We start from the raw sequence: 18,315 nt of genomic DNA on the forward strand, positions 1-18,315 counted from the left end.
AGGAGGCAGAGAGGAGGCAGAGAGGAGGCAGAGAGGCAGAGAGGCAGAGAGGAGGCAGAGAGGCAGAGAGGAGGCAGAGAGGCAGAGAGGCAGAGAGGAGGCAGAGAGGCAGAGAGGAGGCAGAGAGGCAGAGGCAGAGATTGCCACAAATTTGAATCTAGCCTGGCCTACACAGTGAGTGCCAGACCAGCCAGATGCTGTCTTGATAAACTAACAAGCAAATGAAGTTGAAGCAACTAGGTTGCCTCACACTTGCTCACTGGCTCCTTCAGTGTGGTGCTCAGGCTTTCCCTGTGTTACAGATGTCTAGAGGCTTAATTGGGGTTTAACTTGACAAGAATTTTCAAAAGGGGATACAATTATTTCCTCATGAGTCCTCTCAGTTAAACTGGTTGTGTCTGGCTGTGTCCATTTTAGTTATAGTGGGCTCCTGAGCTGTAAGCACAGCTACGGTTTCCTGGCACTGTGCCAGGTTTATGTTGATACAAGGTTTATTATTTCAGCACAATATGCAAAATGGTGATTTTTCCAATTCCATCATTCTTTCTGCTTTTGATCAGCTGGGATATTTTAGTACATCTTCTGTTTGGTGGGTTTGTTTTTATTATTTTATTTATTTATTTATTTATTTATTTATTTATTTATTTATTTATTTATTTTGGAACAGGGTTTCTCTGTGTAGCCCTGGCTGTCTTGGAACTCCCTCTGTAGTCCAGGCTGGCCTTGAACTCACAGAGATCCTGCCTTTGCCTCACAAATGCTGGGATTAAAGGAGTGAGTCACCACTGCATTGTTTGGTGGTTTTTAAGTACAAAATGACAGTATAAATGTTTCAGGTAATGAGTATATATTTGATATGACAATAAATACTAGTCATTATTGTTTTTGAGGCCCACATTATTCCATACCAGTGAAGTGGGAGCCCCTGCTGCTTGGCTTCTATTTTATTATTGTGTAATACCTTAAACTGATAATATTTAATGTTTTATTTGGGAATCTGTTACTTCCTGTCACAGTCTGGAAGCATCAATTTTTTTTCATTTATTCAAGGAACTGTCATTCATTTTAGTGGGAAATGGTATTTAGAGACCATACTGTGGATGTCAAGGTGATCATGGTTATGGGATTTCTAGATGTTTCCATCACACAAAATCTGTGTATAGTTTTTAGAAAGAATAAATGAGTCATGAAATCTTACTTGTATTTCCAAAACAAACGTAAGGCAGGATTAAGTTCTCTGATGTTACATAAACATTTGTAGCATTCCATACCAGGCTTAAACAGAGCATATTCAGAGCAGTCTGCCTTCTCTGTCTGTCCACCCCACTCCCTCTCTTTCTCATAGGAGACCATTTTACTCAATGTTGTTTATCTTTTTTTTTTTTTTCGAGACAGGGTTTCTCTGTGTAGCCCTGGCTGTCCTGGAACTCACTCTGTAGACCAGGCTGGCCTCGAACTCAGAAATCCACCTGCCTCTGCCTCCAGAGTGCTGGGATTAAAGGCGTGCACCACCACACCCGGCTATCTCTTTATTTTTTTTGTAAGACATAATGTAGCCTATAATGTATATGTGTGTCTGTGTAAACAGTTGTAAATGTGCGTGTGATTTACCATTTCAAGGGGAGATCAAGGGTAAGACCGTGAGGAGAAATAATAAACAAGGAAGGACACAGCAGTCGTAAACGGGGTATAAAGTTAATTGCTTCTCTGATTTCAACCAAGTCATAGTTATTTTTCTCTTTCAGATGATAATTTAATAATATTTCTCCCTTCCCTTTCCTCATTGGAAAATCTCCTGTACACCTCTCTCTACTCTCCTTTAAATCCTTGGCCTCCTTTTCACTCCCACTTGTGTATATACATATAGATTCATGTACATAAGCTATTCAGCAATATAATATTATTGTATGTATGTCTTCAGGACTGGCAACTGGCACTGGACAACCGATTCGTGTGCTTTTTGTTGGGGACAGCCACCTCTCCTGTCCCCAGCTTTCCTCTGCTGCCTAGAGTTCTTTTGTAGAGTTGAGGCCCCGTGGGTTTTTCTTTCCCCTCTGCTGTGGTGTGTCCATCGATATCATCCTGAGTCAGCTCATGTTCTGGCAGTCTTGCTGGTGAGACTTGTGGGTGCAGCTTCTGACAGGAGGAGGGGACAGTCTCACAGTGATCTCCCTGAGCCTCTGGCCCTTAAAACCTTTCTGCCCCCTCTTCTGAAATGTTCACTGAGGCTTGGGTGTAGAAGCATTTTGTAGATGTGTCCATTGGGACTGGGCTCCATGACTCTGCATCTTGATTGGTTGTAGTTTTCTGTAGTGATTTCTGTCTGTCACAAAGAGAAGTTTCCTTGATAAGACACAAAGACTATACTTACCTGCGAGCATAAGGACAAATATTTATAGATTGTTGTTAGGGATTATGCTGACTTAGTAAAGTAGAAGTTGTATTGTCTCCTCTAACAGCCATGACTTCACTAGCACTGAGTTACTTGTGTTTCCAGTCATGGTGTCCCCCTTGTTGGACAGGTCTTAAGTCCACTTAGAGAGCAGTTGGTTACCATCAGGTGTAAGTGATTTTATTGCGCCCTTACTTAGTGTTAGCTTGTCCCCCTGATCCTTGGTGTGGTTCATAGGTATCATTGCTGGGTGGACTCCTGGTGGCTTCTCTCCTTTGGAACCTTGCATGGTTCCTTCTGGTCCTCGGGGAAGGGTATTCAGGTCAGGCTCCAGCCTGGATGTCTCTGAATCCCATTTCTGAAGTGCATGGTGTCTTCTGCACTGAAGATTTACCTTTCACCCTTTGGGACAACCAAGAACAATAGCAATAGCCTGTGCAATTTGGGAATCACTTAGAGGACCTTGAAAGTGGACTTCTCATGTCTGGTATTGGGTTTTCTTGTGAGGTGGTCTTTGTCTCTTAGAGGGAGCACTGTCAATTCAAATCCAGTTATGTATGTATTTATTTATACATAGGATTATATGTATTGTGGGTTTTTTAGGTAAATAGTTAATAGTGTATTTTTGCATCTTTTCCAAACATCCTTACTGTTATTTTATCTACCCCTTCTTCTGTAGCAACCTCCCTTCCTCTCCCTAAAGAACATGTCCTTTTTCATTTCCCAATCAGATCACATATACCCTGCCATTCCCTTCTCTATTGCTCAGTAACCTCCCTATCCCAGCAATGGTACAGGTTTCCTTTCCTTGTTGCTATAGCTACTACAGGATATATGCTCACATCTGATGATTTGGAGCTAGGAGCCTCCAATAAGAGAGAACATGAGACATTTGTGTTTCAGGGTCTGGGTTACCTCACTCAATATGATTTTTTCTAGTTCTTTCAGTTCTCTCTCTCTCTCTCTCTCTCTCTCTCTCTCTCTCTCTCTCTCTCTTGAAAAAGTACATAAAAATTCAATTGATAATGGGTGTCTAAAAACTTAATTGAAACTCCAGGACTTCAGAATGTCCATTGTAACTGTGTAGAAGTTCACCAAAATATATAGTTTGAAGTTGAGTAAGTGCTTGTTTTAGTGGCTACCTTAATCTAGCCAACAGCACGTTTATGTTTGAGTTTATTACAATAAAGTGATTCTTTACCCTTATATCCAGTGGACAATGACAGAAGACACTAGTATCTACTCTAGTATTCTGTTCATTTTTTTCTTTTTTTTCACCCAGTAATGTAGCCTAGTGATCACTTCAGGTAAACATATAGAAATAGTCTCTATTTTTACATGTGATACCAAGAGCACTCTGTACACCAGAGTGTGACTGAACTAGAATTTATTCAACAAGCACTCAATTGATGGGCACTGAGTTTCTTCTGGTCATTTTCAATTACAAATAATATAATTAATCACCTCATGTGTATACCATTTCACATTTTTGCACATGTATTTTTGTGTAGAAGGATTCACATGTGAAAAGCCATTCCATTTTTATTACTTGTGTGTGGTGGTTGGAAAGTGAGGGAAGAATTTCCACTGGTCAGTTCTCTTCCTATACCATGTGCATCCTGGGAGTTGAACCCAGGTTTTTGGGTTTGGCAGCAAGTCCCTTTACCTTTGAACCATCTTGGGAGCCTCTAGGACTCCCATTTTAAACAAATAGGACAATGGCTCTGAACAGCTTGTCTGTGTGTTGGGAAATGATGGTGTAGAGCAGTGCTCCATAAAACAAGGGCAGATAACTGGGGATACTTGAAAGCTTGCAATTGGATTTTAAAGCCAAATGACAAAACTGACTGGAAAACACCAGCAGAGGTGGTAAGGAGGTCATCTCCTCAAACTCTCACTTAGAAAACTGCTGGGAACCAGGTTATGAACTGGGCTATGAGGTAAAGTGTTTGCTACTATGGCTTGAGTAACTTTGAAAGAGGATCTTTCTGGTCACTAAATAGTAGCTGAAATATGAAGGAAGGGTTTGGCAGGGGAATTGCCTAGCAGGGTCGTACAGAATGTGAAGAGGCACCAAGATAGGATGCTTTTCAGTGGGGTGAAATACACAAAGGGATCAAAAAGGAAGAATAAAAGAAGTTAGGAAAGCAGAAATGTGGATTGCATCTATAAGCAATGAGACCTTCAGCTAGAGCAAAAGTTACAAGTTATCACTGCCTATCAACTACCATATCCCCCACATCAACTACCATGTCCCCCACATCAGGTACCATATCCCCCACATCAACTACCATATCCCCNCATGTCCCCCACATCAGGTACCATATCCCCCACATCAACTACCATATCCCCGACATCAACTACCATATCCCCCACATCAACTACCATGTCCCCCAACTCAGGTACCATATCCCCCACATCAACTACCATGTCCCCCACCTCAGGTACCATATCTCCCACATCAACTATCATATCCCCCCATCAACCACCATATCTCCCACATCAACTACCATATCCCCCACATCAACTACCATATCCCCCACATCAACTACCATGTCCCCCACCTCAGGTACCATATCCCCCACATCAACTACCATATCCCCCCATCAACTACCATGTCTCCCACATCAACTACCATATCTCCCACATCAACTACCATATCCCCACATCAGCTACCATATCTCTTACGTCATCTGCCATATCTCCCACATCCCCCCACATCAACTACCACATCCCCCCGACATCAGCTGACATACTATCTCCCCCATTTTTTGAGATGAGGCTCATGAATGCCAGCATGGCCTTGACTGAACTGGTATGTAGAAAAGATGATCTTGGCTTCTGATCCTCTTGACTCTACTTCCGAAGTGTTGGAATGACAGGCACGTGTTACCCTGCTCAGTTTAAGCAGTACTAGGGCTCAAACCATGTTTTTGTGCAATGCCTGTCAAGTACTCGACCAATTGAACTACATTGTCAGTCCCCAGCCCCCTTTAAAGTAAGAGTTTATTAACAGACAACTTTCAGCTTTAAATTATCCTCTTTTGCTTAATTAGGCCTTGAAGCACCTGTTCACCAGTCAGAGCACTGGCATTGGAAGGAGAGGGCGCCAGCTGACAACAGAAGATCTAGAGGCTTACGTTTATGTCTTTTCTCAGCCTGGAGCACTAAGTGGTCCAATTAACCATTATCGAAACATTTTCAGGTCAGTATAATTTCTTTTAGGTTAAGTAAAATACTTCAATCTAAAGAGATAATACTTTATTATTTTAAATTAGGTTTATTGCTTATTGAGAATGTCACACACATTCCCCCCCCCAGATACATTATATTCTCTGTGTGTGTATGTGTTGTGTGCCTGTGCATATGCATGTGTCTGTATGTGTGTGTACATAAGCATGTGTGCATGTCTCTCTGTGTGTGCATGTATATGCATCTGTGTGTCTGTGTATATCTGTGTGTGCATATGCATGTGCATGTATATCTCTGTGGGTGTTTCTGTGTGGGTGTATTTGTGTGCATGTCTGTCTGTGTGTGTGTCTGTCTGTGTGTGTGTCTGTCTGTGCATCTGTATGTCTCTGTGTCTCTGTGTGTGCACACATGTGCATATGTGTGTGCCTGTGCATCTGTGTGTCTGTGTGTGTGCACACACATGTGCATATGAGTGTGTGCATGACTGAATGTTTGCATGTGTGTGTGCACACATGTGTGCATATGTATCTGTGTGTGTCTGCTTATGTGTCAGTGCATATGTGTGCATGTGTGTCTGTGTGTGCACAAACTTGTGCATATGTGTACCTGTGTGTGTGCATGTGTGTGTATCTGTGTATTTGCACATGTGTGTGCATATGTGTGTGTGTTTGTGTGTCTGCATGTGTGTGTCTGCATGTGTGTATGTGAGTATACACATGTGTGTGTGTGTGTGTGTGTGTGTGTGTGTGTGTGTGTGTGTGTGATGGTGATGTGCTCACACTACACAGTGACTGTGTGGCACTCAGAGAGGACAACTTGGTGTCAGCCTTCACCTTCTAGCACTTTGTTTGAAGCAATGTCTCTTTTGTTTTTCTGCTACACACCCCAAACTAACTGACCAGCAAGCTTCCAGGGGCTCTCCTATTTCTGCCTCCCTTCTCTCCATAAGAGTGTTGGGACTACAGATGTTTACAGTCCTTGTTTGCCTTTGCAGGAGTTCTGTAAACTTGAACTTGGGTCCTCATGGTTGTATAGCCAGCACTGAGCCATCTCCCTAGCCCCAGACCCAATATTAATAAGTTTCTTTCATAGAAAATTTAAAACATGGAACAGTGGGAAATGAAAGGTCCTCATATGGCCATTGCTTGTTTTATCCATAATTCTAGCCTCTTATTCTTTCCTTTTGAGTAGATTGTTTTTTCTTATATTGTAATGATCATGTATTAACTCACTCAGGAAACATGCATAAGAGCATGACATGTCCTGGGCTGTCGGCACTCGAGGTACAATGTTGAGCAAGACGAGGATCCCCAGCTCACAAACCTTGGCAGAGGAAACAGACACTAAGTAAATAACTACAGGCATGAACCCATGGTTACAAACATACAGAAAGACTTTGGAAGAAACACAAGGCAGTGGGCTGGAAAGGGAAACGGCAGGGACTACAGCTGTGTGGGAAGATGGGGGTGTGACTTTATGCAGCACAGGTGGGGCTGGTGTGGCAGAAGTACAGTTGGGAGGACAGGAAGAGTGTGGCGCCAGGGAAAATAACAGTCGAATATTTTTAGCATCTTAAAGCAAGTATGGGGGATTTAAAAAAAAAAAAAGCCTACCAATTCAAGAGGAATCAGAAAAAGAGAGGAGAGGCAAAGAAACCAACATGAACTAAGGTAACCAAGACAATGGCAGCAGCCAGGCATGGCGATGCCAACCAACACTGGAAAGGCTGAGGTTATGAGGATCATAAATTCAAGGCCAGTCTGGGCTACCCAGTAAAATCTTGTCTAAACAAACAAAAAATTCAGCAAGTCAATGTCTTTTCTGTCATGTGAACACTCTGATACATGCCATTTGAGGGGAAACGGTTTGTTTTAGCTCACAGTCCCAGGTTATAGAGATTATAATCATGACCAGAAAGTCAAGGATGGAAGACCCCCCCACCCCCAGAAAAGCGTGTTTTAAGTGGCTGTAGGAGGAAAAGCAATCTTATATTTCTGTCCTTTCTGAAGTTTTTTGCTTGTTTGTTTTTACTATAATTGTTCACTAGGAATACTTGCACCACCAGGAGAAAGCACTGTGAACTCTTGGAGATACAGAGCCTGTGAATGGCAAATTCTTGACTTTGTTTGGGTTGGAGTTTTGTTCTTTTGTTTTCTTATTTAGAAGTGTTTTATTGTGTAGCCTTGGTTGACCTTGGACAAATTTCAGTTTTATAAAAGCTAGATATGATTGGTTTTGTGTGTGAGTGTGTATAGGTGTGTATGCATGTGGGTGCGTGCTGAGGACTACCCAGGGAGCCATCACTCAGCAGCCATGCACCTTGCTTACTAAGATAGTTTCTTACCGGGAAGCAAGGGCTTGACAATTACCCCAGGCTGGCCAGTCAGGAGACCCAAGAGGCCCTCCTGCCCTGACTCTGCAGACTGTAGTGCAGGCTACCTGCTCTGCTTTTCACCTGGAGCTCGAGCCTAAGTTGGTTCTTTATTGAAAGTGGTTGTGAAGTGCTGCTTGATGATGAGCTGACTTGGGTTTTATTGGATTGGAACTATTAGATTCCTTTTTCATTTTCCTTCTTTAGGGGTTTATTCATGTTTTCACATAGGGTCTCAATTCTGGCCCATCCTGTCCTGAAATTCTGTGTAGCCCAGGCTAGCCTTGAACTTGCAGGGATGGCTTTTGCATCTTGAGTACTGTGATTATGGTCACTGACACAATCAGCATGTTGGGACAGCCTTAGTGCCCAATGCAGTGCTTCACAATTATTTTTCAGTACCACCTCCCAAGGGAGCTTTTAAACACATTTCCTCCAGATTCACCCTGCCTCAGGGTGAGGCTCTTCTACCCTCCCAAGGACCATTTTCAGCCCTTTAGGGAGAGATAGTGCTATCCTCTTTGAGGAATGTGTAACCTTCATGAATGCTAAGAACGTCCCCAATGGTTCTCAAGCCAATGTGTTTTGATTTTGCAGCTGTCTGCCTCTCAAACATCATATGGTGACCACCCCAACACTGCTTCTGTGGGGAGAGGAAGATGCGTTTATGGAGGTAGAGATGGCTGAGGTCACAAAGATTTATGTTAAAAACTATTTCAGACTCACCATTTTGTCAGAAGGTAGCCACTGGCTTCAGCAAGACCAGCCTGACATAGTGAATGGACTGATATGGGCATTCCTGAAGGAAGAAACCAGGAGAGACTGACTTTATCTTCCACAGGGAGTCTTCCATGGAATTTCGAAAAACCCCTTAAAAACGTGTTCCTCAACTTATGTTTTATTAGAGAAAATACCTGTTTTAATATGCTTGATTATAAATAAATATAGTGACACGTGGTACTGAAAAAAAAATCGGTGTATTTCTTTTTCATTGTATTTGCACAGAAAAACATCTGCCTTAAAATGCACAGTTGTTCAAAGGTACCTGGGAAGATAGCTCATATTTGGCTCCTGGTTTCCTTTATCCTGTTAACATCTGGTATCCTTTACAAACACTCATGAGCTGGGCCACAATATAAAAGGCGGAACTGCGATGGCAAACATTTTAATTTTATTGTTAAAACATTGTTTCTGCTATATTTTCTAGCCATCAAAAATTCCATCTTCAACTTCCATGGCTTTATAATCTATAAAGGAATCTGAATAACTTGGCCAGTTGAGCCTTTCAGGGAATGGATCTTACGTTCTATTTATGATGAATGATTAAACTATATTTGAAACATGTGCTACATCAACCAAGCAAGAAAATACCTTTTTTCCCCTACAGTACAGTAAGAAATTGATACTATAATTCCTTTGAACACTAGAATTCAAGTTTTACAGGGCAAGATATAATTTTTTAAAGCTGATGTACATTGTCGGACTGCTGAACTGTAGGCATGCAGACAATTTTCTTATGAGCAAATCCAGTCCCAAGACCTTTAGCAGACTCCACACTGCAGATGACCCAAACCCTGTATGATAGACGCCTTTCCCGTCTTCACCAAGCCCTTACCGTGTAGTGTGGCTGTGATTCTTTCAGTCTGAACTGTGATGATCAAATTAGCACCATTCTTTTTCTCTCTTTTCACAGTACACTTTTTCTTTCATTCCTCCTGGGAAATCTCTACCTTTTTAATTAAAAGTAGTACTTATGGCTTCTCTTAGGCATTTGGGGGCCATTAGTGGGTGAGATTAAATAATACTGAGCAATATATGGATTTTATTTTGCACAAGTGATGCACATCAAGTCTATCTGAAAGTTGAGTGGATAGAGGAAGGCACATGCAGCCCTGCTCTCCTGGACAGAGATGATTTGCATCCCCAGGTGGGATGAAGCTGAACAGAGGAGATGTTATCACACTGCTTAGACTGCTGTAAAACTTAAAACACACATCATTTCTGTGATGTTTTTCAGTTCATATTTTTAAACCCTGGTGGACCACAGGTAACTAAGACCATGGATGAGGGTCAGAGACTGACTAGTACAATACAATGTTATAGTCAAATATTACTCCACATCTGGCCCAGAGAGCATAAAAGATGGTGTGAGAACTGTTTCTTAAGAAGCATCTACAGAGCCGGGCGTGGTGGCGCACGCCTTTAATCCCAGCACTTGGGAGGCAGAGGCAGGTGGATTTCTGAGTTCAAGGCCAGCCTGGTCTACAAAGTGAGTTCCAGGACAGCCAGGGCTATACAGAGAAACCCTGTCTCAAAAAACCAAAAAAAAAAAAAAAAAAAAAAGCATCTATAGGATACAATTAAGGAAAGCTGAGGGAGTAGGAAGGTGCATTGTATAACAAGTCACAGAAGGGATTAGTGCTGCTCTGCTCAGGGCTGTCCACTGTCTTGGGATATCCTCTCTGGCAAAAGAGGCAATTAGTAACCTGGAAAGTCACGGCACCTTTGTGACATTTCCTGCATTACAGACAGTTCTCATAGTGAAGGAGAATGTGGAGTGTCCTCAGAATTCTCATTGTGCCATAGTAACCTCTAAGCACAATAAAAGCTCAATTGTTTACAACCGTAGACTGGAGTCTCAGAGTCTTGTAACAAACATGCACTGTAGGGAGTATTGCCAACTTAAAGATGTGAGCACAAGTTTTAGCGCGTAACTTTGCCAATTCCCCTTGTGTAATGTTGGCACCTGGAAGAGACCTTCCAAGAAGATCCATCCTGCTTACCAAGCTTTGGTACCCATAGCTCGTCTTGTAGTAGGGCTAATCTGATGCGTGTCAATAGATGTGAACTCGGGGACCTAAACAATCTCTATCATTTCGGGGAAAGGAATTCAGATTACCAGTGAGTGAACACAGCTGGGATCCTCCGTGCAGCATGGTGAGGATGGCGAGTGTTCCCAGATCTAGAAGAGAGCCTAGTTTACACTAACTGGCACTATGATGTCTCGAGGAATCGTCCTGGAGACTGTGCTGACACAGTTAAGTAGATCTTATTTTAGTCAAGTTTCTTTTCAGTTTAGAATGTTGACTGGTTCATGTACACTAATCTTAACAGTACAAGCCCCACATGCTATAGTCAGTTCAGGCCTATTAGAATTAATGTACCCTATTTTTTTTTTTTAAAAAAAAGATTCATGTTTTGCATCTCACAGGGACATGTGTTCTCTTCTCACTCCTCCTCCTCCTCAGTGGCTCTCTCCCACCCCCTTTGCCCTTCCCTTCTTTCTCTACCAATTTCTTCTCTCCAGTCACAGAGCCTATCACTCTCTCTTCTCCACCTCTTCCTCTCTTAAAATCTATTCTCCATACATTTCTGTGTATGGAAAAGGGCTCATAAGTTCCTAAGGTGCCCTTTCTTACATGTCTTGGCATAAAGAGAATGAATCAGCAAAGAAATCAATCTGTATGGACAGCAGATGAAGTTCACAAGTTAGCTCTCACTGCAGCCCACAGAAAACTTTACTGGCATTGCCACTTAAGTTTGAAATTCATATCTCCTTAGTAAGTACATAGGAGTAATCTAATACCAGAAATTGTTATGTGAAAAGTTGCTAACCATATATATGACCAAAACCAACAGCACACCGTGATTGTTCTCTTGATGAGACTCTAATTCTCCTGTGGATTTTTTCCCCCTAATTTTAAAGGTAGTGCATCATTTCCTATTAACCAACAATTGGCTGTAAGGATGCTAATTACATGCAAACACGGAAATAGCCCTTGGATGTGGAGAAAGGAATAGCCATAACGCTGAGAAGCAGGCTTCATGGCTCATCAGACCCAGCACAGAGATACCATAGACTCCACAGAGGTGGAGGTGTGGGACAGCAGGACTGCACAGGAGGTGAACAAGTCCTTATATCCTCCGGCAGTGGACAGTCCCTTCACTCTCAACACTCACCTGAGTGCTTGGCGCTGGGCCTGCACCATCATCCTGGGGACTGTTCTGGTACCCATGCGGGTGTCCTGCATTGTCTTCCTCCTCATCCTTCTCTGGCCAGTGGCGGTACTCTCTACCATTAACTTGCCCACTCAACCTACCAAACCCATAAGGAGATGGAGGAAACATCTGATAAAGTTGGCCCTGATATTCTTGTTTCGTTTGGGGTTCTTTTTTGCTGGGTTCCTGGTTAAAGTCAAAGGGAAAAGGGCAACCAGAGAGGAGGCCCCCATCTTTGTCGCCGCACCACACTCCACCTTCTTTGATGCAATCGCCGTTGTTGTGGCGGGGCTCCCTTCGGTGGTCTCTGATAATCAGCTTGTGAGGGTCCCATTGGTTGGGAAATGCATCCTGGTAACTCAGCCCGTGCTTGTGAAACGAGAAGACCCGAATTCTAGAAAGACCACCCGGAATGAAATCCTCACACGAGTGAAACCTAAAATGAAGTGGCCGCAGATTCTGATTTTTCCGGAAGGATTGTGCACCAACCGCTCCTGTCTCGTCACTTTTAAACTAGGAGCCTTCTCTCCAGGTGTCCCTGTGCAACCAGTGCTGCTTAGGTACCCCAACACCCTGGACACAGTGACCTGGACTTGGAATGGGTTCTCAGGCTTCCAGGTATGTATGCTTACTCTGAGTCAGCCCTTCACTAGAGTGGAAGTCGAGTTCATGCCTGTTTATATCCCAAGTGAAGAAGAAAAGAAAGACCCCATCCTTTTTGCCAACACAGTCCGAATCAAGATGGCAAATGCTTTGAAACTGCCTGTAACAGATCACAGTTTGGAAGACTGTAAACTTATGATTTCTGCTGGTACACTTCAACTACCCATGGAAGCTGGCTTGGTGGAATTTACAAAAATCAGTCAGAAATTGAAATTAGATTGGGACAATATCCACAAGCTTTTGGACAAATACGCTTCGTTTGCGGTCTCCTCAAAAGGAGGCAAGATCGGAATTGAAGAGTTCTCACGTTATTTAAAACTCCCAATTTCAGAGCCCTTGAGACAGCTTTTTTCCCTCTTTGACAGGAATCAGGATGGCACCATAGACTTCCGAGAGTATGTGATAGGTCTAACTGTCCTGTGCAACCCATCCAACACGGAGAAGATTCTGCAAATGTCATTTAAACTTTTTGATCTTGATGCGGACGGTTGTGTAACAGAACGGGAGTTGACAACCATGCTTCAGGCAGCTTTCGGGGTGCCAGACCTAGATGTTTCCACACTCTTCCAGCAGATGGCTGGCAAGGATTCAGATCAGGTTTCATACAAAACTTTTAGGAGGTTTGCCCTGAAGCATCCAGCATATGCCAAATTATTTCATTCATACTTAGACCTCCAGGCAGCCTATATATACTCATTACCAGGAGAAGTCTGAACATTTCCCTAATATTAAGATATTCAAGGCATCCTTGGAAACAGGAAAAGAACTTTTAGGTGGAAATGATGAACTAAATAAAAATTATCCTTTGAGGAAAAATGCAGTGGTTTTTACTCTAAGTAACATGGATACTGTCTTGGAAAAAGAAATTTGGGGAGGTAAGGGCTTCCATCCTTGAGGAAATCCAGGCCAAGCACTCAAACAGAAGTAGAGATGGGAACCATGGAGGGGTGGGTGCTGCTTACTGGTTTGCTCCCTGTGGCTCACTCAACATACTTTCTTATACAACCCAGGACCATTTGTCCAGGGAAGGCACCATTCACTGTGAGCTAAGCCCTCTCACATCAATCAGTATTCAAGAAAATGTACCACAGACTTGTCCACAGGCTGGTCTGATGGAGACAATTCTTCAGTTGTGGTCCTTTCTTCTCAAATGGTCCTAGCTTGTGTCATGTTGACAGAAGCTAACCAACACAAATATTATATTTAAAATATGCTTGAGGAATTATAATGCCTTTCCCTCCCTTAAGATAATGTTCATTGGGTACAATGGCATATGCCCATAGTCCCATCCACCCAGAAAATAAGAAGCAGAAACATGGCTTTAAAACCTAGCAAACAGACTTAGACTTAAAAAGATTTACATCTTGCACTGGGGTTTTCCTTTTCATTGATAATAAACTGTCCTCAAACTCCTGTTTTCATTCTTAAATTATTTTAACATGAAATTAAGAACTCCAAGAAGGGGACCCTGATTTTCCAGGTATCATATAATGTCTCTCTACTGGGACTCCCTAGGATTTCTGACATTTCTTTCTTTCATTGAGAGAAAACATCTTTAGAAGGCATCAAAAGGATTCTATATTGTACGATAGAGACACTTGCTCAACCATGCTTGGTGCTGCTCTACTCACAATAGCTAGGAAGTGGAATGAGTCTCTATGTCTATCATTATAGAGAGAATGGATGGGTATCCGGAGGGGGGAAGCCTGTGAGCTGCAGTAGCCTGGAAGCTGACAGGAAGAAGTGGTTAAGAGGAAGAGAGGTCGTCAGGGATAAGTAGGACTTGAAGGCTAGCGTGGACACTGACATTTACACCAGGTGCTTGTGAATAGGGAACTGTAGGAGCCTAGACGCTAGCATGGATTTTGATCTGCTGATTGGGATCCCACAGATGTATGCCAATAGGGAATTATATATGTCATTTCTACCAGAGGCAATGGAAGTGACTCCTTTTTGGCATACAAGGAATCTAGTTCACAACTTCCTGAGAAATATTTAATCTAAGTGACAGAAATATTTCTACAGTCTAGCTTGAGCTGAGCTTAGACTCAATTTTGGACCAAGCCAGGCGCCTCCCCTTTGGGGTGTTTTAGGGTACCCTTTGGACCTGACAATACATAATGGAAATTTATTTAGTTGTAAAGAAAAAAAAGAAATGACATAATTTGCATGTAAATGCATGGAATTGGGAAAATATATATGGAGGTAGGGTGCAGAAATAAGAACACTTTATAAATGGATGACATGGTATGGTTAAGGGGAAGGTTTTTATTGTAGAAATGTGGGAGAGAACAGCTAGAGGCATCTGGAAGAGTCTAGAGCGGGGGGGGGGGGTAGGCTGAACATGATTAGCAGACGAACTGGCCTTGAGAGAAGCAGAAACAGAGCAGAGATAGATAGATAGATAGATAGATAGATAGATAGATAGATAGATAGACAGATGACTGAGATAGATAGTAGATAGATAAGATAGATAGATAGATAGATAGATAGATAGATAGATAGATAGATAGATAGATAGACAGATAGAAGAGCAGAGGGAGGAAGGAGAGGAAGAAGGGAAGAAGGGAGTGAGGGAAAGAGGGGGGAGGAGCTTAGCCAAAATAGCAGGATCATAAAGAGAACAGGGTAAGCCCATGAGCTGGAGACATTTACTGTTGTGGAGGAGGCAAGAAAGGCTGCATGCTGACATGAACTCTGAAATGTGTAACGGGTACTTGTGATAATGAGGGAGCCTGGAGGCCAGCACGAACTTTGGTATGCTAACACACACCACAGATAGATCCTTTGGTAGAAGGGGATTGGCTTCACAAGTTCCCAAGGAATGCTGGATTTTGTCTAACCACCAGAATTTGGAGAGATGAAATTTCATTTGGACCTGACACATTGCACATTTGCATTAATAAAAGCAGGTCCTAGCCTGGAGTCTTTAGAGCCATACACTCGACTTAGAATACTATAAAAGCTTTACAACCTAAGAAGGACTATTGGGGTGGGGAAGCCCTCAAAAAAATGGGCAGATAACTTAATAGTTGTGATATGAAACTGGATGGGGCAGTGGAGTTAGGCATGAAAACAGGAAGCTGTGAATCCTGAGAGGGTTAACCTTCACATTTTCTTAATCCAAATCATTTATTCCTCAAAGCTAAGCTCTAGGTGTAATGAGCATAACAAAAAAAAAAGCATGCATTTTAGATTTGTAAAAATAGCTTAGCCAGGAATTCCACTGCACTCAAGGCTGCACCTGATAACCAAAGCTTAGTGGCGCCACTAGACAGCAGGCCTAGAATCCCGCTGACGCCAGTAGATAGAATATAAACAGAGACTAAGAGCAATGCTCTGCTATCCACTTCTGGAGCGATGATCTGCCCTGTGTCTGGGGAGTCTTTCCCAGGATCCTGACCCTCAAATCAAAGACTACTGTAAGAGTAGTCTGAGACAGGCTGACTCCATGACAGGCTTCAAACTGGCAGTCCAGGAGACTAGGCCTAAGAACTGGGCAAATCCAGGCAAGTCAGTTACTAGAAAACAAAACAAAACGAAACGAAAAAACAAAAAACCAAAAACCTGGCGTCGGGCAGCTAGTCAGAAACTGCCCTGCCGTCAGAAGCAGCCCAGCCACGTGGCCTGAAGCAAGGGCAATGGGTCAGCAACAGTTTCCAGTCCCCACACCTCGGTAACGGAATATCCTTAGAGATGGAGCAAGATGAAGGTCACCTAACCCAGAATCCCCCAATGTGCTTTAAATCAGGCATGCGTGGGAACACTTGACAGTCTCTGTCTTGGTAATGGGAGACCCCAGCATGCTGGACTTCTGCAGAATAAAACACTCTTTGTGTTTACATACTATTTGAGTCCTAGGTATCATTTTTTGTTGAATCATGGACCCTTACATAACCTTCAGCTAAGATACATCACCCAGTTAAGCAGCTTTAGGTAGATGGCCTTAGGACCATAGAAATTTAGGGTGTGAACCTTGTGTGATGACCCTTAGCATACTAAAGTATAACTTGTGCTATACCAACTATGCCTATTTACCTCCTTGCTCAGGACATTAACACTCACTACTGGAAAACTGGTGATTCCCCCCTCCCCATCCTACCCTCAAACCCCATCTTTCATAAAGAGGACAGAGGATGCAGACACCCCAGGAAGAACACATACAAAGGCTACTCGCATTGATTTCAAGTCACTTCTCCATAACACCCATTAAATGGTTGACTAACACCAACCAGTAAGAAGAAAGAACAGATTACAGCTCTGGGGACCTTCCCTTCAGGGAGATTAGGAGGTCGCCAGCAGGCCGATGTAAACAGAGCGAGTGCGCCTGCGCAGCAGCGCCCGGTCACGTGGCTGCGGGCTTTGATTCCTAGGTGCGCGCGGGCCTGGTCCGCGGCGTTTAGGGACCGGCTGCAAACTAGGTGGGGCGGGACCTTCCCTTCCGGGGCGGACTCGGCTGCGCGCTGCTGGGCTCGGGAACGCCCCCGTCCCGGTCCCGCGCGGCTTGGCACCGGGGCTCTGCGGCTGCCATGGCCCACTGTGGAGCGGGAGGCGCTGCCCCGGCGGGCCTTCTGAGGTCCCCGGGGCTTGGCAGGAAGGGGCTGCCCAGGAAGGGGCCCGGGGAGCGGCGCCGGCTGAAGGCGGTGGTGTCGGAGCAGCTCAGCCGCGACGTGCTCAGGTAGGAGGCGGGAGCAGCGTTGCTCACTCCCTCCCCGCCTCGCTGCAGTCTCGCCGCTGGGCGCCTCCCTCCCGACCCAAGGAACCGGTGTCCCGGCACTCAGAAGGAGGACAAAAATTAGACTACACGATGCGTAGCAACCAGTTTTTTTTTTTTGTTTGTTTGTTTGTTTTTTTAAACACACACCAGCAGTGGCTGTTGCTGAGTTCAGGCTGCGTCCAGACCCTGAAACGCATACCATGTCTTTAAAAAGTTGTAAGAAAAATTATTCAATTAGGAAAACGAGTGTTTACATGAAGGATCGAACAGTGTGCCTCTAACGGGGCAGCTCAGGGGCACAGTTACCATTAATTCCTCTATGCTCTTAGCAGGGAAGGCGTAATTCTGACAGGTGGGCAAGATGAACCCGGCCATCAACTAGTGGGAGAAACACATACTGGTGTACTGAAAATAATTCGCGCAATACCTCTGCTGTGCAAACCTCCCATCCACCCAAGTGGTCAGACTTGTAGACTCCTGTCTCTATTTAAATTGTTCAAAGTGCAGACTGGGGCTGGAACTCGATTTAAAGATGACAGCATATATGAAAATGCATTTCCTAAGGTGTGTATATAAGTTAGTACAAATTTATTCAAGGCCAGCTCTTCCTTAGGCATCAATTAGTCATACCCAGACTCGTGATAAGTGCGGGAGAGATTTCTTACTGGGAATGCGTATTATTTCTATAATAGTGTGGGTGATGAGAACCAAACGCAGATCCTCTGCAAGAGCAGTATGTGCTGCTAACCTCCGAATCATTTCTCTCTTACTGTAAGAAAACTTTCTTTTGTTTATTTGGGTTTCATTGTTTTGTTTTTTGGGTTGTTTTTTCTCAATGTAGCCCAGACTGTTCTGGAACTCACTCTGTAGACCAAGATCACAGATCAGCCTGCCTCTGCCTGTCATTAGAGGCATCTGCCACCACACCTGGCTTTATTCTTCAAATCTTACTGTGAATAGCTGTGGAAATTTGGGGATCTT

The 18,315-nt window shown here is 43.5% G+C and overlaps 3 protein-coding genes across 5 annotated transcripts in view; all 3 read left to right on the top strand.

The window, feature by feature from the left end:
* Nucleotides 1–8,924, top strand: part of Ephx4 (epoxide hydrolase 4) — a 29,837-nt gene extending 20,913 nt beyond the window's left edge. The window contains exons 6-7 of the mRNA XM_021211221.1: nt 5,449–5,597; nt 8,553–8,924. Of these exons, the coding sequence (XP_021066880.1) occupies nt 5,449–5,597; nt 8,553–8,781 (378 nt within the window). The 3' untranslated portion in view covers nt 8,782–8,924. The remainder of the gene's footprint in view (nt 1–5,448; nt 5,598–8,552) is intronic.
* Nucleotides 8,925–10,583: 1,659 nt separating this feature from the next.
* On the top strand, nt 10,584–14,029 carry LOC110330910 (lysophosphatidylcholine acyltransferase 2B). Of its 2 annotated transcripts, none has more exons than XM_021211220.1 (2): nt 10,584–10,992; nt 11,662–14,029. In XM_021211220.1, exon 2 carries the CDS (start codon nt 11,781–11,783, stop codon nt 13,329–13,331), a length of 1,551 nt encoding a protein of 516 aa, XP_021066879.1. In that variant the 5' UTR covers nt 10,584–10,992; nt 11,662–11,780; the 3' UTR covers nt 13,332–14,029. The 2 variants fall into 2 exon arrangements, with proteins under 2 accessions (XP_021066879.1, XP_029401150.1); XM_029545290.1 differs by lacking the exon at nt 10,584–10,992 and having other exon boundaries at nt 11,753–12,409; nt 12,530–13,331.
* A 3,105-nt stretch (nt 14,030–17,134) lies between these two features.
* The window catches only part of LOC110330931 (BTB/POZ domain-containing protein 8), a 71,156-nt gene continuing 69,975 nt past the window's right edge, over nt 17,135–18,315 (top strand). For both annotated transcript variants that reach the window (XM_029545196.1, XM_021211240.2), the window contains exon 1: nt 17,135–17,295. In XM_029545196.1, coding sequence (XP_029401056.1) covers nt 17,147–17,295 — 149 coding nt within the window. In that variant the 5' untranslated portion in view covers nt 17,135–17,146. The remainder of the gene's footprint in view (nt 17,296–18,315) is intronic.

The sequence above is a fragment of the Mus pahari genome, chromosome 13 (genome assembly GCF_900095145.1).
Source record: "Mus pahari chromosome 13, PAHARI_EIJ_v1.1, whole genome shotgun sequence".
Taxonomy (NCBI): domain Eukaryota; kingdom Metazoa; phylum Chordata; class Mammalia; order Rodentia; family Muridae; genus Mus; species Mus pahari.

What these genes read in the sequence shown, in the direction of transcription:
- LOC110330910 (XM_021211220.1), top strand. Translation starts at nt 11,781, where the DNA reads ATGGCTCATCAGACCCAGCACAGAGATACCATAGACTCCACAGAGGTG.